At 42.5% G+C, this 22,204-nt stretch overlaps 1 protein-coding gene across 1 annotated transcript in view; it reads right to left on the reverse strand.

The window, feature by feature from the left end:
* ncanb (neurocan b) overlaps positions 1–22,204 on the reverse strand; it is a gene marked incomplete at its 3' end in the record, with an annotated part of 110,993 nt that overhangs the window by 54,773 nt on the left and 34,016 nt on the right. Inside the window, exon 9 of the mRNA XM_083969494.1 lies at positions 1,897–2,013. Coding sequence (XP_083825620.1) covers positions 1,897–2,013 — 117 coding nt within the window. The remainder of the gene's footprint in view (positions 1–1,896; positions 2,014–22,204) is intronic.

Consider the following 22,204-nt stretch of genomic DNA (forward strand, 5'->3'; position numbering starts at 1 on the left):
TCAGCATCACAACACTTTAGTAACACTAGAAAAGACAATTTAACACACCTGAGAGAAGAAGGCTGAAGAAAACGTGGTGGGCACAGCACATCAGTGTACCAACAGAAAGACGTTGAACTGTCACAAATCTAACAATTTAGGTTGGTAACCAAACATTAGCTAACTGACACTGTATCATTGGACTTTGCTCACGACTATTAATGTTTGTATTTTATACATTTCAGGGTGTCTAATGATGGTGGTGGCCAGCTGTATGCCTGTAGAAAAAGACACATAGGCACGGACCTAATCAGTAATTTACAAATGTTCTCCCAATATTTAGGCTGAAATGTCACAATTTATTCTAATTGTTGCCAAGTTAGTGTTGTCTACCTCAATCACAGACCCCTAACCAAATCGACTGCAGTGAATAATTACAGATGTACATGTGTGTGTGAATTCATGCAGGTAGGACACATTTGCTACAATTGATCCGATGCTAAAATGTTGATTGATCTTCAGTGGTGTTTATGCACAGACACGGCTAAATGTTGAATAATGTTGTTTTGTGGGGAGAAGTGTTAAAGGTTATTGATAATCAAACCCAGGACAAAAGCCGTCTGTTGACCCCTTGACCCCTGATCTTTGACCTTTTCTTATAAGTAATGACCCTTAAAAACTGAGCTCATGATGCTGTCTTTAGTATGCATGCTGTGGAGCAAACAGGATCACCACAGGACTGAATGTGCCTGGTGTTTTTTTTTTTTTTTTTTTTATCTAATTCTGATGCAGTATCTTGTTTCATAAGTGTTACACTTCATCATCAAAGTGATTTCCCTCAGATAAACATCACATATTTAATCAGTGGAACTGAATGACCTTTCTGATTTGCTCCGGGGCCTTAAATACAGAAAATTCTGCTCAATGCTCAGGAAAGCTGTATATATATTTTTAAAAAAAGCAACTGCCATAAGAAACACAAGCCATAGTCAAAAATGTAAAAGTAGAATTTAAAGCGCCCACATAACAGCACAGCTTATGTATGTACATCTAATATTTACTATGCTATCAACCCACAGTTATTTGGCTACAGCCCAGAATCAATGTGCCAGACTGAATGCTGTCAACAACAACTTTGCACCAACTGAGATGTGTTCAAGCTCAATCAAACCCTGTGGGGTGCAAGTTGAATTTCTACAAGTTTCATTCACTGAAAGAAAGTCACATTTATATTTTTCTTCCAATGCTGCCTCTTCTTTATTTTTTTCTGTCTTCTCTCCCTCATCCACAGCGGCATGTGTCGCCGCAGCACTTTAATCAACTACGCCACCCCTCACTGAGCTCATAGCTCCTGTGTGGCCCATGTGTCCTTGCATGTCTTTATCACACACACACATACACACATACACACCTAAAGGAGTGCACAGCCATTTTGTGACAGCCACCTTCTCCCATCACACAGCTGAGTGGAAGGATGAGAAGCCTACGACTCTTGGGGCGCAAGGTGAGCACACAAACTCGCTTCAACACCCACACACATAGCTGAGCACATACGGCACATACTCAGCAGTGTCTGTCACAACTGACTGACTTGCAGCATATGGATATTCCCTGTTCGCTTTCAGTCAAGGATCTCGATCCAAAACTGGTGAACCTGACAGGAAAACTCCTCTTTGCTTTGACTGCACTGTGATTGGATCCAGGGCCTGAATAAAAAAATAAGAAAACAAAGTCCACAGAGGGAAACTGGCTGGCATTTTTATCCCGAATTCACTGCACAGAGGAGTACATATGCTAAATGTTATCCAAGCATATGCCCGTCTTGCTTTCCCTTATGCCACAGTGACACAGCATCCATTCGCAGCTGCTGACCTCTGAGGTTTCTCTCTCCCAAAACCTGACCTGGCAGTGACTCACCGATCTCGCAGCTCTCCCCGGAGAAGCCCTGAGGACAGTAGCAGCTATAGCCGTCACCTTCCTGCAGGCAGCTCCCTCCGTGGAGACAAGGGTTGGTCTGGCAAGGGTTGTTCTCCACTGTAAAGACACATAGAGAGAGAGTGGAGGAGGGTTAACTGACACATGTGAATTTATAATTTATTTTCTACACAGAAAGAACATTATGAAAGTGCCTGCAATGTACACAAAGTACGACAGGCCGACGAAACACTGCTGTGTGCAGCTTTGGTCGTCCTTACATTGCCTTTCCCTTTCGCTTCTACTTTTCAGAGACTGTGGAAGACTGTGCAGACAGTGCGAAGTCTCATCCCTGTCTCTATGACTTTCTACAGGGTGACAGATTGGCTGTTGTTGCGTCTGTCGCGCCCCTGTTTATCATGACTGATGCTCGGCAGGCGAAGGACGATGTGCTGAGTCGACCCCCTACTGCCATTCTCCTGCCTCTCATCCCAGGTCCTATTGATGAGTCAAGGTCCTCATAAATTAGCTTATCATCATCCAGTCATGCATACTGGTGGGCACCTATTTTTATGGCACATTATCTTGTTGCAGAGGAAGTAATAAACACATTTTACACTCAAGGGCTATAACTCCATGTCTTTCCCTTGGAAATGTTTTGGTGGATGAATTTGAGAAGATTAAGTCATAATTATTGCTCTTACAGTATACTGTATTTTAGGATGGGATGGAGGAGGAGAATTTGACAAGGACACTTAGAGCCCAGAACGCACCACTAGTCAGGATTTTTTATTCTCAGTGCAAGGAAGGACTGCAGGGAACTGGCTAGATTAAGTGTCTTTTTATTATCCAATCCTGATAGGATTGCAGCCCCTGACACAATCTGTCAGGCCATCTAATACACTGCATCTTCTCCATAATAACAACCAGACTCACTTAATCATGTATGAGCAGGAAGATGCTGTGCAGAACACAAAGTGCAGTTCCCCTGGAAGTCTGGGAATACTGTCATTTATATGTGGGTGTGTATGTGTTTATACACGTGTTTGTCTGCTAGTGTACTGTATGTGTGCATATCTGGATGTGTTTTTGACCCAGACTCATTGCATGCTGGAGATATAACGTGAGTGTGTGTTCAATTTCCTGTGAAACAGGGTGATAGACTCCATCCAGACAGGCTGCTGTTGATACACTGGGCAAGGGGAGATGATGGAGAGGCTGCCTTTGAAAATACATAAAAGTGATTCGGTGAATGAGAAAAACCATTAGAGACAGACTCATTTCTTAAATCAACAGCAGAGAGTGGGAAAAAAACACACTGTACGTGACTTGAACATATAGCATTGCTTAAAGGTTAATGATATACTGATGGAAAAGGTAAAAATCTGCAAGTGACAAGCAGTGCATGACATGTAAAATAAAAAAATGTACAACGAATATGGTCAGTGTGAGAGCCTGGTTTGGGCCAAAAGTGTCAGGAAATGAAGGAGAGGAAATGGATGAAAGAGGGGAGGGGAAGCAGCTGTTGGAATCATTATCCATCTAGAAGTAATAAAAGAACTTTGTAAAGCAGCCATTAAACCACAGCAAAAATACATTATGATAAATAGATTTCTATATTGTAAATTAGTAGTGTAAGCGAGCAGGAATGCCACAGGTTGTTAAACTACCTTAATTACATTTCCCAGTTGGGCAGTGTAACAATCTTCTAATATTTTTAGCAGCAAGCTATTTTGTCCACACAACCAACCAAATGCTCCATCAGCATCAACTTGTGTTTCCCCTTACTGTCACCTCAGCCCAAACTTATCTCCAACCAAACAACCTTAATTTAACTTTCACCCAAAGAATGGAAGGTAACATTATGGTGAATTGGTATTCGAGGGAGAACAGGCACTGACATTAGTTTTTCTTAAGTTATTTTTTATTATGATAGTACCATGCAGAGACGCTGCTTAAAAATCAAACTTAACGACCTTCTTATTGTGTAATGTGTGTGTGAGTCATTCTTTTATCAGTGAAGTGTATCGAGGTCTACCACAATGACAATCAGTTTTGTTGTTAATCACGCCACAAAGTATGCAAGTGCATTTATGCAATACATTACTCAACAGCGGATGTCTCTCAGTGTGATATAGCTTTGTTGTATTAGGCACGGTCTTCTGAGCAGCTTCTATTGTAGCTTGCAACTTGCGACAAAAGTGCAGTGTCCCTGTAGCTTCACCACTTTCAATGAAGAGTAGCCTGGAGCTTCACTAGTCACAGTTTCAAAGAAGCTTCTCTAACACTCTTACAGTAGTTATTATAATTCATGATGTTAATCTGCTCCCAACACCATAGAAAACACCCAATGTGATGTGACTTTCACTGCTTATTATAATTACTGGCTGTGTTGGTGAAGTATGCTCAAATTATTGTTTTGATGTTGCCACATTGTCATAACTTGTCTGGGACTCTGCAGTTGGATCAAGTGGGGGCAGATAAAAGCATGTCACCAAGAGACAAAAAAAAGGTGGCAGGGGGAGATTATCAGCAAGAACCTAATTCTTCCTTTCCTGCTCCTGTCCTTAGCAATTCTTGGTAAATTAGGTGGACTATACACTCACTGAGAGTGATGCGTCCAAAACGTTAAAATGCTGTATGAATATACTTTTTTTTTCAAGGTGGCCTTTGGATCATTTTTCGATGAAAATGCTTACAGTACCTTCAATTCCAAGTGGTCGGCCTCTCTAATGCACTGTGAAATTCAACGTCTTTGTCGAAAGATCAAGGTGACATTTTATGCAATAATTTTGAAATTGTGTGTGTGTGGTGTGCATGGCATTTCAAACACCACAAACCAGAGCTATGGTGTACAAAAAAAAAAGCTGAACAGGTTAAGGGTAGCTAGCTTAGCAGTCTTAAAAATTCTAATATGGACAAGAGGAGCTGTGAAAGCTGAGAAACTTACTTTGTAGGTACTGCTGTTTCACCTTGAGTGAAGATTTTGCGTGAAGAAGGCAGAGAGCAGAATATCTCTTTTTTAGGTCTATGCCATTGATTTTTTTTTTTTTTTTTTTGGGGGGGGGTAAGATAATCAGTCTAGAAAGGTGTAAAATGAAGACATTATGCCCCTCTGTCTGTTATATCGTCTTCTAGCCGGCCTGAAAGCATTAAACCTTTTCTCTCAACTTGTTTTTTTCTGTTGTTTCTGCTCCACATCTCATTTTAGGTGAAAGATGCTTGATATTTGAAAAGCACTGATTGTTGAAGGCCAGTCCACATTTGCCCATGTGTAACAGCATCATGCTTGCAAAGTGACTGATTAATGCACAGCATATACTAAAGTGTTGCTTTAGCAGAATTTAAGGTTGAATGGCTCTCTCTTTGTTTAAAGGTGTTTGCCATTAAAAATGGTTATGTTTAAAAGCCTGAGGGAAAACAGAGAGCAGTTTTTTGTTATCACCACAAAACATTTTCAAAAACGCTAAATTGTTTGGAAATTGTGTGAAGATATACAAGAAAAATAACAGTGCTGACACTAACCCGAGGCATAAAGGAAACCAAATGCACTGGGCAGATTTGTCCTGTTTAAAAGTAGATAAAGCAAAACAACATTAGGGGAAAAAATCCTGAGAAACAAAGGAGGCTATGGACATAAGGCTCTTATAATGACCATGCAGTGGAGCTGCACAGGTGTTACCAGCAGCATCACAGTATATATCACTGTATTCCATTTACGTGAGCCATTTCCAGGGTGCTGGTGCTGTGCATGCTTGCTCACTGTCATGGCTTACTGGGACACTTAATGGAACTGAATCATTGCTAATGAAATTTGTATCACCTGCGCTTTTCCCACTACAGCACAACCTATCAAAATGACTACAGGGAGAAAGGTCTGTAGTAAACAGTTTAAGAGTTTACAGTCATGCCAGCAGCAATGTGAGGCTTTTCTTATGCACAAGCAGTACTACTTTTGTCTAAAGGGTAATATTACTGTAGCATGCTAACATGCTGTTTAACACATCCAAAGTTCACTTTTTCTGTCTGTAATAACCCTAAATATGCTGCTTAGTGTGAAACATAAAGTATGCACGAAATCAGTGAATGAATAAGGTGGATGAATGAAAAATGATGTTGTTGCTGTTTAAAATGATCAAATCATCTTAACCTAATCTTACTGCTAGCTGTGAAATATTGAAATATTTCACTCAAAACCAAAAAGGTCAACCTCATACTAGAAGGAGAATCAGCTTATGAGATTAGCTTGTGCCGTGTTTCCACTACTTGGTACCAGCTCAATTCGACTCCACTGTAGCACTGTTCATATGTCACTTTATGAAGTTTTCATAATTTTTCATGCGAGAAAATAACTGTTTAGATCCCCAATATGTGGTTAGTTTATCCAAATAACGCCTTTTTGGAAATTTGCTGGGACTAGCTGGCCCGGGACCAGCGGGTCATTTTAGAGGCGAGCAGCTGGTCACCTGAGATGATTGGCCAGTCAACCTCCGTCATCATCCCCGGGAGAAAGTGATCTGTTACCTGCAGCTCTTTGGAGATTTACCGCTGGCTCATTTCCTTCAGGAAGACAAATGTTGGTCTCACAGATTAAATCTAACAATTGTGGCAGCCACATTAGTTTAAATGTAAAGGGAAGCTTAATGTTTGTATTGGACAGAACAGCAGCGCTGCCTTGGGGGCTCTATGTGTACAGGTATCATCACATTTCAATAAATAAATGTTTTCAAATGAACGGATTCAGTCAAATTTTCTTTTCTTATTTATAATTCGAGTTGAGTCGAGTCAAGTCAAGCTGGTATCACGTAATAGAAATGCGGTATTAGTGATTAGAATTAATCCTGTGGAGACTCATTGTAAAACATTCATGGCAATCCATACAAGACTTATTGAGACATTTCTGTGTTTGACTGATTTGACATTAGATATGCTGAGGTAAAGATCGAATTGCCTGAGGCAAGAGTTCTCTTTAAGATACAAAAATCATATCAGGCTTCTTCAAAATATGATTATATTTGTTAGTTTTATAAAGCTTTCATGAAGTTAGGAACATCTCAGAACGTACGTGTGAGCTCTACAAACAACTCTCTATGCATTTATCTCCCCAAGACACACTTGTACTGTCAAAGATAAGTCTGACATCTGAGTATCTCTGCATGCAGTTATGGTATTAAATCTCAGGCACATTAATGTCTCTCCACTCTGAAACACAGCTCAGGCGGACATGTATCTGCTGCAGTGGAAAAGGCAGTGATACACGCAGCGTAACTGACAGCAGAGGACCGGGTCATCAAGTAGCCTTAGTGAGGACGGCTTCAGGGGCCGAAAGGTGAACTTGTCATGAACATGCGCTGAGTCAATCACACTGCAGAGAATGACACTGTAGCTCCACTTCCTGGTGAAATCCGCAAATTTCACATTCGTGACTCATCTTAATAAGTAATCCATAAACTCATGATTTAAGTGGATGTCATCGCCAGTCTATAGAAAAAAAGTGGAGTGACATTCGTGTGACAACTATTCATGTGTGTGGGTATGCATGCATCAAATGCCTTAACAGCTGAGTCCTACTTGTCCATTACCACTACAGACGTTGTTTATGGACACAATTTGACCAGTCCCAGCAAAATCACCTTAATAATGAGTTAAAAAGGACTTTTCCCCAGCTCCCATCTATCAGCAGTGATAAATGTTGGCTGTGCTGTCTGCAGTAATACAGACAAAGTGCTGAGCTGAAGCAGAAAAGGACATTGATCCAATCTTCAGACAATTAGCAAAGACATATTACACACAAATGAGACTGTGTTCTTCACCATCTGTCTAGAAACAGCAGCCTGCCCACTTAGCACCACCATCATACAGTATGTGCAGAATACAGAAAAGACTGAGAGGTCATGAACTGCGTAACTACAACAACATCTCAGACCAAGGGAACATTTTTACGTGAATGGATCAATCAGGCCTCAGCAGGTAACCTCAAACAAGATGTGCCGGGGCTGTTATTTCTAAAGATGATATTTTGATTTGACATTTTTGCTGCTAATTAGGAATGCTTGTGCAAATATGTGTGTGTGCATGCACATTAAATAAAAATTAGTATGCAAGCGGGATGCAGATAAAAAGTGCGAGAGAGGGAGAGAAAGGACGGTGATAGAGATGCTGCCTGCTCCATGGGAAAGAGGGGAGGAGAGGATACAAATTAAAATTTAGTATAGAGAAACACAAGTGTAAGAGGGAGAGATGGACTGAGAGCGAGAGAGAGAAAATGTCAGCTAGGGAGGGACAGGAAGTCACAGTGGGAGCTATCGTACATTTCCTTCTCTCTTAATGCTTGCTGCTAGCTTATGATTAATTACACGGTCTTAAAATAGGTCGCCTCTTCCATCTGCACAGTGCATCTTTCTTTTTCTGTGTGAAAGACAGAAAGAATGGAGAGGAAGCTGGAGTCCAAAAGCTGGAGGAGCAGGAGGGAGGGATAAACACAGCATGCTTTCAGCGCCGAGGTTTGTGGCAGAGCACAAATTCACACTAAGCAGATAACGCAAAGTCTGCTCAACAGATACCGCAACTTCTCTTCATTCCCATGTTGAATATCTTTAAATGTATTCTTGTGTGTGACATTTTCCTGCACTGTGAGGTCATCTTAAGTTTTTTTTCCCAAGCCTCTCAGGAGAGAGATTATCTTAGCGTTGTGGCATATTTGGGAATCTACTCCCCGATGTCAACTCATACACACACCCTGGATTTAGAATGGACCATAAAAGAGGATTGCGATAGTGGAAATGCCTTCAAGTCTGAAGCTGAGTGGTTAGCAATTTCATGTGAATGGAAGCCCGCAGAAAAGGTTGTGCTGACAGAGGCACTGGCTTCTGCACAAATAAACGTGGGGACACACACCTACAGTACTTGCAGAGAAACTGCACACACACGCACTTGCATTTACTGTATATACACCTGCTTATCACCCACCGCGTTGCTGTGCTTAGACTCACTGAACCTTGTAATAGCTTTGCTGAGACAGATCATGCCTCGGCCTGTTCAAGTGTTCCCCCTCTATGAACGTGATAAGCCATCACCTGGGCCCAGCAAGAGCTGCCCCGTTAAAATTTAATGCTACAGTACGACTCTAAAAGGCACTGAGGCACACAGAACAGTTAGCAACATATGGATGGCTGCGCTAAACTGCAAAGTATGCCCTTAAATATAGACATTGTCATCACCACTGTAATGTTTCCATGCATCTGTAGGGTGAAATATTCAAATCGTCACTTCCAGGATGGCTACAGTGAACATGTGTTTAATTCATTCGGTGATGATGCACAGCAAGAGAAAACATACATTATGTATCAGTGAAAGTGGCTCTGCCAGCCCAGAATGTCACCTAAACCTGCCTTTACAGCACAATCTGGGGCAAACCTAAATCAAGAAGACTTTATTGCAGACAATTCAGTGACTTCATAAATGGAAAGGGAAAATTCAGATTTATCACTAGGCAGTGTTTCCCACTAATTAACGAGACTGTGGTGGCCTGCCTCTCACAGAATTTTTTTTTTTTAGAATTTTTTTTTTTTTCTTTCACGTGTCCGCACCATAGACTGTAAAAAGAATGGACGTAGCACCTGTGACGTCACCCATTGGTTTGGGGGAGTCTGTTTTGTGCCTCTACTACGGGGGTTTGAGCCGCGCCATGTTGGATTCTACTTGCCATATTTGGAGCGGTGCGGCCGTTGGCCGGCCGAGAGCCCGCCCACTGGCCTCGAAGCAGCGGTCACCGGACCTGTCACTCAACCTTTCCGTGCCCTAATTGGCCAGAACTTTAAACCTAATAATAGTAAAACAGTAGAGTTTAAAAAAAATTCACCCCCCTCAGAGTGTGTGCGGGGGTAGAAACTATCGGTTGAGACCAAAAAAATAAAATGTACCAGGCTGTAAATATGTTTTTTCAAGCTGTAAAATCGGCTATTTTAACATGGGGCTTAATTGGAGGTGCTCCCTTCTGGAGCCAGCCCCCAGCGACAGCCGAGGGGATTGCAGTTTTTTGAACGCGGAAGTGAGCTTCACTTCTCAGACCGACAACTGCCCCCTTGGTCCGCACGCGAGAGAGGCAACAGTTTGAGAGGCTGACTGGCAGAGATGAGAGCTGGTGAAACGCCAGCATGGTTATTCAAAACACCATCTCTGATCTCTGCCTGCACATAGATACACAGACACAGGCGCGCGCTAAATGCGCTATATCACGCTAATTGCTCAGCTGCAGCGCTATATCGCCCCCCCCCCGCCCTTTTTCAAGTACCTGTATTAGAAAGCAGAAATTAAACTTTTTCTTTTTTGCCGGGACGGGTTTTAATTTTCAGGCACGTTGAGTTTTTCCTGCGGGTTCCTTTCGTACCTCTGTGAGTTTAATAAATATTTTTGGGTCATGTTCAAAACCTACATTTTAACACTTATTTTTGTATGTTTGGTGCGATCGAACTGATATGTGGGTTCAGCAAAATCCAACAGAGCAAATCAATTGGAGGTGAAGTCAACAATCCAGTGCACAGTTTGCACTAACACCTACAGCAAGTGCAGCAGGTTGAAGCTGGGTGCTGTTAGGGTTAGCGCTACAGGAAACTGAGTAAATATCTACTGTTTGCCTTTGTTTTCTATTTGTCTAATCTTATTCTTTTCTATAAATATCATTTACTGATAGATTTTCCTTTATGGACAGCTGACTGTACAGAGACATTACCAAAGATTCACAGCTGGAAGTGAACCAAGGACATTCAGCTTACATTACATCCAAAGCTTGTTTTGTTCATTTGCTTGACTCCAACTCAGCCACAAAAACAATACTGATGTAAACCACAGCGCGTTTTACAACATGAACTCCTTTATGAAGACCTGTCCTAAAGTTCAGCCAGGTGAGGCAAAGCCAATAACTTGCTGTAATGACTGTATGGCCAAAGTCTCCTGTGAACTGAATGATCTGTGTGACCCAATGACTCCGAGTTTCCACCTCCCCTCTGACCGGATGGACGGACAGGGTATGTATCAACGTGTCCCCAGACAGGAGAGTCACTCACTGCAGATGAGCTACAATTACTGCCAAGGCAAGCTGAATACACACCAGGGGAAATATGAAACCTATTTCTGCTGAAATATAGATAACACTTCTCTCTAGCACAGAGATGCAGACCCCAGCGCAGTCTCAGATAACTTCAGAATGATTGATTTACAGAGGTGAGCTACATGCGGGCGGATGGGGAGGGCGAGAAGGTGCAGGAGCAAAGGAGAAGAAATGGAGACGGACAGAGGTTACAGTAACTTGTTGGTGGAGCTGCCCTGGTTTTGGGCTGATGATGTCAGTGTCTGCAGGAGTCCAACGATCTAATGCGAGCAGAGGCTGACAGTCTGCATTGTAGACTATTATACCAAACTCCTACAGTCTATGAGGTCATACACCCAACTTGCCTCCATAGAGCCAGGCTCCCACCTCTCCCTTTTAACTCACTGCTCCAGCCGTCAGTCTAAACCGGTGGTACACAAGGTACATCTGCAGCAACATGATATTATTAACAGGATACAAAAGAGGGAAAACATGGTCTTTCTTTAACCACATTGTGAAAAATATTCTCTTTGCTTTTTGTTGAAATGCTGAAGTACTGAAATCGATGGAAAGAAATTGATGTCAGAAGTAAAGATCACTATTTGGTGACAAGCGGGCGGATTGCTGAACTTTAAAGAGTCAGAAAAATAACTGGTCTTAACCATGAGGAAACTCCCACTGGGAGGAAACAGCTGCATCGTATCCGCTTTGATATAGAGCTGATAAAACTGCGTAACAAAGAACCCTTAGTGATGAAATTGATCACGACATGTGGTTGTAAAAGTCCACAAAACTGCAGAACTTTTAATCCGAAAGGTCACAGACAGCGTAAAGTCGGCTGTTGTGCAGAAAATCATGTAAAACTTGATCTATCTCTCTGCAGAGCGCAGAGAGATCAGAGCACCTGTTCAGCCACTGAGCGCTCTCTAACTGGCAGGAAGTCAGCGCTCAAGGACGACTGATAAGTTGGTGTAGATGCCTCCTGAAACAGAGCCGGAGCCCAAGCCTCATCAGTTGAAAGGCTGCAGACGCCACCCTGCACCCTTTTGGGACCGCGCTACTCATATCTTAGAGGGAAGGTTGTGGATGGAGCAGGTGTAGCGATGTGATTACTGTACTGAGTCTGAGCAGGGCAGCCTCTGACAAACTAGGATTGATGAGCACTGCAGGGGAGGGAGCAGCTATTTCTGTCTATCTGACCACATGTGGTGCCCTGCGTCTGAGTGCGCATACACACCTGTGTGTGCGTGTGTGTGTGTGTGTTGTTCAGGGGTGAAACCGACACTGGCTATAACACTGCAGTCTGAAATGCCAAACAGCGCTCTGAAAGATTGCATGTAATTGAATCCATTACAGCAATGCATTCAATTTTACTGAGAACGATTAAAGTTGCAATCAACACTGGATTTCTCAAGTGACTAGGACCACCTTGCCAATACGTTGAACTGTTCCAGGTTATTATTTATTTAAGTAGTGTTATTATCAATTTACAGTCATTTCTTCATGGTGTAAATCAACCCTGCAGGTGTATGTAACATAAGAGACCGAGCTGCGTGCATGTGCGATAAAAAGAGATCCAATAACACTTATTGAGGATATACTATCACAAAAAATACACAGAAAAAGGACAATGAAGAATTCACAGACAATTTTAGAACGTCATTTCAGATCGTATTCCAATCCACAGTCCTCGTCGTTGTAAATCGAAACTTTCCATTTTCGACTACACCACTTTTCTACTGCACGAAAATGTTTTCTTCCTCTCTGCATGAGCAAACACACACACAAACGCACACAAACTATGAAAAAGCATGACACTTGCAATTAGCTACAGTGCCAGAAGCCTGAGACAGCAGAAAGCCGCCGCTGCACTTTTAGTGAGCACCTCGTGGACCGAGCGTCACACTGAATCAGCCTGGAGAGGACCAGGGAAGAGTAACATGCCAGCGATTCAATACAACCCAATTCAGCAGGCCTGCACGGCGAGACTGACGAAGAAATTGAGGGTCTATTGTTACAAGAGCGGCACTTGTGGTGTCTCCATTCGTCCTAAATAAATTGCATTATCTGTGCTGTCAGAGTGGCAAGAAAATAATCCATCCTGGCTTATCATCACAAACACATTCTATCCACTTTGGGGTTTTTTTTCCCTCTCTTCTCTTCAATGTGTCTTTGCTCTCATTTTAAGGGCTTTGTGAGATGAGAATATTGAATCAACCACATCCCTCCTTTCTTATAATTATCCAGCTACATTTTATACACACAGGCTGTGTGACACAGTAGGCAGAAAAGACTCTCACTAACAGTTACTGTCAGTGATGTGTAATGAATTATTCATAGTGTGACTTACTGTATGATTACTGGAAAGAACATGTATTGTTACACATTGAGTGACACCACAGTGCAACCAATTAATATACCAACCAATTTTATCAGAGATGAAAAATGGACTTTTAAATTTGCACAAAGAGAAACACATTTACTTCAGATTTTCTGTGTTTTGCAAAATGTGGTGCAAAAGGATGAACTGAAATAAAGCTTTGTCCGTCAGTATTGTGTTTGTGTGCTTGTGGAGGCAACGTGCAACAGATACAGTGAGAGCCGTACGCATATCAAGTAGAGAAGGCAGCGGGCGTGTTGCTACTCTGTCTCTGTGCGTTTTAAGACACCGTCCTCCTATAAAAGAACGAGCCCACAGGTCGTCCGTGCAGTATGTTATTATGAGCCACAGTTACACTTTATTGTTAGGTGACTTCTAGAGGCTGCTGTAATTATGTTCACAATACACAATAAGTCTGGTGACGCAGTATAACGAACGACAAGGTTGGGTTGGGGTGGATCTATGTGACAACAGAACATAGGAGCATGGTGTGTGATTCCCATGTGAAAGTGGCAGTTTATGTTGTTTCTTTTATCCTTTTGTTTGTCCTTCATAATTGTAACCATGACAACCAAATGTCTACAGCCCTTGTGGCAACACAATTTCTGTGGGTAAGGAAAAAAAAAAAGAAGAAAACCCAACACAATTGTACAGGTTGAAGGACTTTGTAAGGACTTCACCATTGTTCCATTCACCAGCTTACACAACACGGGTGAATGTGCAGCATCATGTAATAATCCTGAGTAATGATTTAACACTTGGATTAAATATTCTCTGGCCACTTTACAGACTTACAATCGATGTCAAATCAATGTCAAAAATGCACATCATTACCATCATCATCATTATTAGCATCAATAGTGGTTACCTGAGTTCATATCTAGTGAAAATCTGGACATGGGACTCATCTCCACGGTCTATTTTTCTGAATCAATTGTGGTTTGGGTTTTGGTATAGTCTGTAGCCTATGTCTAGGTAAGTTGGTAACATAAAAGATGCTAAAAATCAACTTTATCATTATGGCTATTACGAGAGCTAAATCATAAGGCTCAAAGAAAGAGCATCTCCTCCACCCGATCTTTCAAATGTAATTATTTTGGTGAAATCTGACAGGAATGACCTGGGAATCAAGTAATACCTGCTACAGCTATTGTGTGGATCACTGTGTTTCATCATAACGTTGTGCATCACCATGCACAATGCAAAACCAGACCAGACTTTCAATATCCCTGCAGATATTTATATTCAGCTTACAAAGGTACACCACCTGCCTTTCACAACACATTTGTAGCGCTGGATATTTGTATCTTGTCAGTCTGAGGCTGACAGCGACACTATTCTCCTGCCTGGAGAGGCTGATTTTCACTCTTCTCTTGTCTCCATTTGGTGAGCCAGTTTCAGCATGTCCCGCTGTGATTGGCACAGCTGCTTAAAAGGGATGAGACCAATAATGTGACCGGCTGAGAAGACAATGATTAATCACCAAACCCTCCTATTTATATTCTACTTCTCCTAAACCCCTGGCACATATTGTGCTGAGCCAATACAAACAGAAACAACAAGTATGCCTCGACATGGCCTCGCTGACCTTGCTCACACAGTTTGTTGTTAATATGCCAGCACAAAAGAGCTCTAAACCAGAGAGAAAAAGCAGCACACACAAACAAACAAACACAGACACACACAGTCAGAGATGGAGCATCTCATACTCCCTCGCTCGCATGTTCATATTCCGCTGTGGTTCTTATCAAGAAGTTGTTCTGACAGCAGAGCAGCGCTATAAGGAGAAACAAGCTGTCGACAGGGGGGTTTGTCTGGAGACCTGGTTAAAACTCAGCAACTAGCCGACTTCACATGACCTCGCTGCGACCCCGCCAGCTCAGTTGAAAGTCTGCAGAGAAGCTTACTTTGCAAAATTCCTCTAAGTAATATAATTTGCAAAAATACCCTCTCTCTTCATAACTCACCACATTTACACCGTCACAACCACCACCTGTACCCTCACATGTTCCCCTCTTTCCTTGAGACTCCTCATTTTGTTTCCTGCCTGCGTCTCCTCCCTGCTGGGACCGACCTATGGGTGTGTTTGACATGCCCTACATGAAGAGACCCCTCCACCCCTCCACCCCTCCACCCGCTGTGGGCTGGCTGCTGCATGATGTGTTGTGACTGACGCCAGGAGCCAAACACCCCTTGCCACTGCCTCCTCTGCGCCTTCCACGCCGGCACGACTGACTGAAGTCAGTCAGGCAATCTGGCAGTTTAAAAACCCCAGCTGGGTGCACTCATCCTCTCCACTGCCACTCCTCTGTAGCTAGAAAATACCTCAATTTGAAATCGTACATTTCACTGTTAACCTTGATGGCAGGCGGCTCCATTTTCGTCAGCGTGCGGCTGCATGTCTGACTGGCTAAGTTGCTGATGGATATGTGTGTGACCGCAAATGCAGAATGAGAATGTGAGAGCAGCATCTCAGGGACGCTGCTATTCAAAATTGTGTTGGGTGTGCTGCAAACATAATAGACCCCCTATTTCCACTGTGTCTGCCGAGCAGTTTCACATCCTCATAAATCCATATCCACATTATATTTGTTTAGAGGTAATAAAGGCAGAAGGAAGCTGATCTGACTGTTAGTTTTACCTGCCTTCTTTGCCCTCTAAGAGGACAGACTTGCTTGGCTCGGATAGAAAAGTGAAATATCCTTTCAGCAAAAGGAAGCAGATTCCTGACATTTAATCTGATAATACCTGAATGCTCCACTGTAACAGTTCCTAGTATAACCCGTCCAGGTGAGTCTTTCCTGCTCCACACAGCCACACAATGACTCCACACAGGGGATTATATTCCCTCTGACAGCACCCTGCCAAGATCTCTGTCTCAATCCATCCCTCCCATCATTTCCCAATTGGTGGCACACAGAGGTGATGTTGTTGGTTGCTTTATGAAACTCTACGCACCCTCGGGGGCCCTAAAGCTGTATCTGACAATAAAAACTCACAGATAGGAATGCATCAGGGAAGAAAGAAAAAAACACAACCCTTCTCTGTGAATCACTGTCTGTGTTTTTAATGGGGTGACATATGGCTCAGCAGAGGTCTTCTCTTATCTGGTTTACAGAGGCGACTAAATGGAAATGACTACAATAAAATGAGATGACAATGCCTGAATGCTCAAACAAGCAGTTGATGGTTTCATCTGCCATCTGGTTAAATGTTTTACTTTTACTAGTTTCATTCCTAATCGAGTCAGTTGGGTTGACTGCGTCTTATCAATAGCCGAGAGGAGCAAATCTTCATTATCTTTGGCTGATGTGGGAATAGCACTGAATAGTGTAAACCTCCAATCCAAAAATGCAAAAGGTATGAAATGTTGAATGGGAGAGGAAGACAAACCACAAATGCCCTCACAACAATGCTTTATGAATGTGTGAGCATAGAGCAGTGCAGTAATAAAGCAGGCCCATGATTAAAAAGCACACGTTGTGCCCAGGGAGAGAGAAAACCAGAGCAGAGCATCCATTGTTACCGCACTAGTGAAGTTAACGCGGCGCTTTGGTCGGCCTCCCAACTGATCTTTGGAGGGCTGTGAGAGGAGAAAATATTCATAAAAACAACAACAACAACAACAACAAAACTTGTTTTTCAATTCCGCTGCAGATCAGCCACCAGTAACAGTCAAAAAGAGTCAGTCATTCATCTGCCATAATGGGAGCTCTGGGTCATACAATCTAGAAAGAATAAAATACAGCTGCCTGTGATGGGGCTCCTGGAGGCTGAATAATCACCAGGTTTTGTTGTGGCAGCAAAGATAATAAAGCATTTTTATGATGCTATAAAAATGTCTGTTTAGGACAGCTTTTCTGTGTTTTTCAGGCTCATTGCAGAATTTTGATGGTGCATTAGCTTTACAAACATTACTGTTTGTTTCATTGACTGTTACATGTAGAAATGAACTTTTCAATCCCCAAAATGTCACTGAACAGTGATAAGAAGAGATTTTATTTGAGCTCTCTATACTGCCTGCTGCACACAACATCCCTGTTTTAATTTAACAGTTAAAAAAATATTGCGGCAAACCTTTTACCTTCATATCATTTCTGTCTACAATGTTTATTGACCTTTCCTGGCTCACCACTTGACTCGGGCCATTGAGAGGAGCGTATCATGAGCTGCTGCGCTTACACACGTGTAAACAACACTTCTTGAAGACTGAAAACTGCCGAGAGAAGAAATTCAACATCAAATGTGGCATTGATGTGTGACTCATCTTGACTTCCGAGAGATTGATAATGTCCGTCTGAGCTCTCTCCCTCTTCAACGTTCAGTTTTAATCTCTTCACTCCTCTCTTCTATGCTCTCTGTGTGCGGTGAGGTCTCAATCACATTATTTTTGCTAGCTTCCATTTACTAAATAGTGTTAACCCTAACCCTAACCCTGTTAGAGTTAAAGACATAGTGCATATTCCATGTTCTATTACTGTGGAAATTCAAAATCATTTAAAAAACATATTCTCGTATTTGTAATATCAAAAAATGGTCTAATTTCTATTTACCAGTATGAAAAATGTATATCAATAAACACTCGTTTGATAAATATTTAACTGGCAAAACTTTTAGCTTATTTAAATACTTCAATGGAGGTAAACAGCCCTGCAGACTTTGGTGATACCACTCCCACTACCCCCATGAGTCATGCAGATTTCAAGGATTTGATTTTAAATCCCTTTCCCCTAAAAAACATGTCACTTAGAAACGCATCACATTTTGCGGATTACAGATGCTTTAAGTATTGTTAAACTGTGACTTAAAGATGTCAGCTTTTGTCGCTGCCTACAGTAGTTAGTTTAGCTTCTAGCCTATAGCTTAGTTATCTACAGTAGCTTCACCCATCATCCTCATTTAACAGAGTCACTCGAACTGTATTACCATGAATGTTATCTCTGCTACTGTTACAGGCACTCCACACACAGTTTTACAGGTGGGAATGTGGAGTTTAAGTCAACTCGGTCATTCTTGCATCTTGCAAGCCGTCACAAGCTGATTGTGTGGCCTTGGTCTGCATTCACCCCCCTCCTAGTTATTGATCCTTTCCAAACCCATTGGTGTCTTGAGTGTGAACAGACGTCTCCCATGAACAGGGCTAAATTACACACATGCTGGCAAGAATAGGTGTTTTTGGAAAGTTTGACTAAAAGCAAACTCTGGATTTTAATCTGCAGTGCTATGCATCATCATTATCAACAGTCAGTGATTGTAGACAAAAAGCTCGGTGTGATTCCTCACCACCACAGTCTACTTAAGCTCATTTTCAACACCGTGGTTGCTTCGTTGTTCCCTGGTTAACAGGATACAAAGAGCCTGTGCTCAGTCAGCACAGAGCGGTGTGTAACGCCGTTTCAACCCACACCACGGTGGAGCCCAGTGTCCCCGAAGGCTTTTCTTTAAGAAATCCCATTCATTTAATAAGCAGCAGCCAATAGCACAGGATTAGATTCAGCAGCAGTGTTTGATATGGAAAAATGGTGGAATTACACCATGAAAAGAAAGACGAAGAGAAACTTGGAGACAAGAAGCAGATAGGAGGATGACAGATTAGGCAGTGGATAGATTTAAAGGGAGGTGACTTTTCTTTTTTAAAGGCCGCGCTGAGGCTGAGGATCATACGGGGGACAGATACGGTTAGATGACAATTGACTGCCTTGTGTTGTACCACATTGGAGTTCAAGAGGCTATCAAAACATTATGCCAGGGAGACTCATAACAATGGCCAGAGGAGTAATAAAAGACATAAAGTCAGGGAGACGGTGAGTGAGGGAGATGGAAAAAAAAAGCCAGTAAGGCAGAGACAGAGGAGGGAGAGAAAGAAGCATAGAGGGGAAAAAATGGGAGACACAGGGAGGGAGAGGCAGGAAAATCAATAGACTTCTATATGCAGAATTGAGAATGTGCCCTCTCGCTGCTCCAGACAGCCTATCCCAGGACTCCAGCAGCCAGCAGACAAACTGAACATCTATCCACAGACTCATACTGATAATATGCCACCCCAGCCTGTCCCTGTCTCCATTTATCTCCCTCTCTCACCCTCCACCCCCCAACCGCACACATACACACACATCCATACACACACACACACACTTCAATCTACTGGCTCTTCTCCTCCAAATTTAACACTCTAATTTGGTTGAGGGCCGGCTGCTGTGTTATTGATGTTGCCAGAGGTCTGATCCATCTTGAGCCCAGGACAAGGCCTTAGTCAAGATGGCTATAACTCAGAGCTATCCTGCGCTCTCTTTGCCAGGGTATCAGACTTGTATTGGTAATTTAAAGGCTGGACAGACAGCCGACATCACTGTATCCACCCACCTTGCTTCTGCACTCGAGAACGGCTGCGTGCCAGCACTCTGAGCCATTTGGTAAATTTCCACCCTTGTTAAGGATTCACAGGGCCGACAGCCACTTTTGTAACTTCTTTGCAGTGTTACAAACTTCCATAAATGCAGTCTCTGGGATTATACAATATGGAAATGAAGATATGAGTAATTAAAAAAGAAATAGAGTAAAATGTGTTTACTTTTTTTTTTTAAGTGTTCACAGTAGAGGATTAAGACATATTCTATGTGTGTGTGATGATGATGCGACATGTGGGATGGATTATCTGGGTTTACTCCTGAGCAAGATTGGCGTGTTGTTTCTTCACATATATTTATTTTTTATGTGTGTGTGTGTGTGTGTATGTGTGTGTGTGTGTGTGTGTGTGTGTATGTCCACCCATCTGTGTGGGTTTAGCTGGAGGCCAGAGCAATGGGGAATTGGAAAAGCTGGATGTGGCATTATATACGAGTGTCTTATCACTCTGATATATGGCCAAATAGGACGCAGGGGGGCTGAGACTGTTCTGATAACACACAATGAATGAAGATTGGAGGGAAGTAGAGGGAAGTAAAGAAGAGGAAGGGAGGGAAAGACGGAAGAAGCAAAAAAGATGAGGAAGGACGATGTGTTCTCTGGAGGCCCGTGGGACTGTGTTAGTGTAGTCTCTGATCATTGATTAAAGAGGTTTATGTACTCCTACCCACAGCGTTGTGGAGGACACTCTCACCTCTCCCCCTCTACCCCACTCCTCCTATTCTTCCTCCCCTGTCCATCCTCCTGCCCTTTCTCTTCTCTCTGTCTCTATCTCTGCGCTGTAATGGGCAGACGACCATTGCTGTAATTTCCTCTGTACTATAACTGACAACTACAAAAGGTCACACAGAAGGAGGGGTCTCGTCCTTCTAATCGCTTAACAAGAGCAGGGCCCACTCACTGCATTCAAATGTCACCGGATCGGAAATAGTGGAGACAAAAAAGTGCCCTTGTACTGGCTGTTTTCTTTGAATTTCCATATAATGTAATAAACAAACACGTTTGAGCTGCTATTATATAACCTAAGCAATCTTTTAATCAATCTCAAGCATCATTATGTTCAATAAGCAAAATGACTGGGTGAAGGTTCGTGGTCATGCTCTTAGCTTTTCACAAGATGTGAAATGCACTGAATGCACCACCTGAAGTAAACAAGACCCTTTGAACTGTGTTTTATATTGAAATCACAGTTAATGGGAGGATGAAAGTCATTGCAAAGAAAAAGGAGAGGGTATGCCCACACACTTGCTGGTAGCCACAAAAGATTTCTTCAGGTGCTATTATACGAGAATGAAATGGTCACTACTACTGGAAATTACAAAACAATGAAGGCAATCACACACATGGAAAATGGAAGGAAATATACAGTATGACATATGCTAATGTATAAAATGTTTTGCAATGGATTTTCACCACTTCATTTGACAGAACAGAGGGGAGGCTCTGACTGAGGTGTTAACTTTAGACAAATGTAACCCCTCAAAAAAGGTTGATATCATGATCATTAAGGGCATGAAAGACTTTATGTAAATGCAACTACTGAATTCCTCCAGCTCTGACCTGGACATGTGATGACTCATGAAGAAAAGTTTTACAGCTGCACTTTGCTGAGCAGAATGACTAATGACCCGTGGCATAAAATAGCAGATACACTGGGCTGAGGATGAATGAGTGGCATTAGTTAAGCAGAATAAAAACTGCCGTCCTCCTAGACAGACACATTACACATTACAGACACATTTTGGAGAACTAATCCAAAAGATAATTGGCCCGATGATTACAGCTTTTGTTGTGTTCATTTACGTTGTGGTTTTCTGCCGCAGTAGCAAGTCCACAAACTATCACAAGAACCGGTGGGAGCGTGTGGACACAAACAGCACAGACAATGATATTACTGTGAACAATAAGTTCAGGGGACAGAGAGCTAGAGAAGAAAGTTGAGCTGAACACGAGTGAACATGAACAAACTAGAGAATGAGAAAGGAGAACAGGCTGCAGTCAATTACGAGTCCTATCTTGTAGTTTGTGTCTACATTGATTTGTTGGGGACTAGGATCTCTGCCTCTCCCCAGTTCACCTAATTGCACCCACTCTGACCCACTAATTACTTCACTAAGACCTAGCTGGTCTCACCTCGGTGCACTGTGTCTCGTCACCGGGGGAGGAAGGGATGGAGAGAGAAAGTGGATGTGAAGGCAGAGAGAAGGAACAAGTCTAAATTAAGAATGCATGATGTGTGTCAGACTAACAGAGGGAGGGGAGCTGTAGAATGAAACGACAAGAGACAGACAGAGTAAGGAAATAGCTGCGTATATGTATCTGAGTTGGAAAGCAGAGGCCGTGAACTCAGGTGGAGGGCATGCAGCAGTTTTAACACACTGCTGTCACTGTACTGTACGTCACCTCGGGATGGCAGAAGATATGAATGATGTTTTCTG

This window comes from Trachurus trachurus, assembly GCF_905171665.1.
Source record: "Trachurus trachurus genome assembly, chromosome: 4".
Taxonomy (NCBI): Eukaryota; Metazoa; Chordata; class Actinopteri; order Carangiformes; family Carangidae; genus Trachurus; species Trachurus trachurus.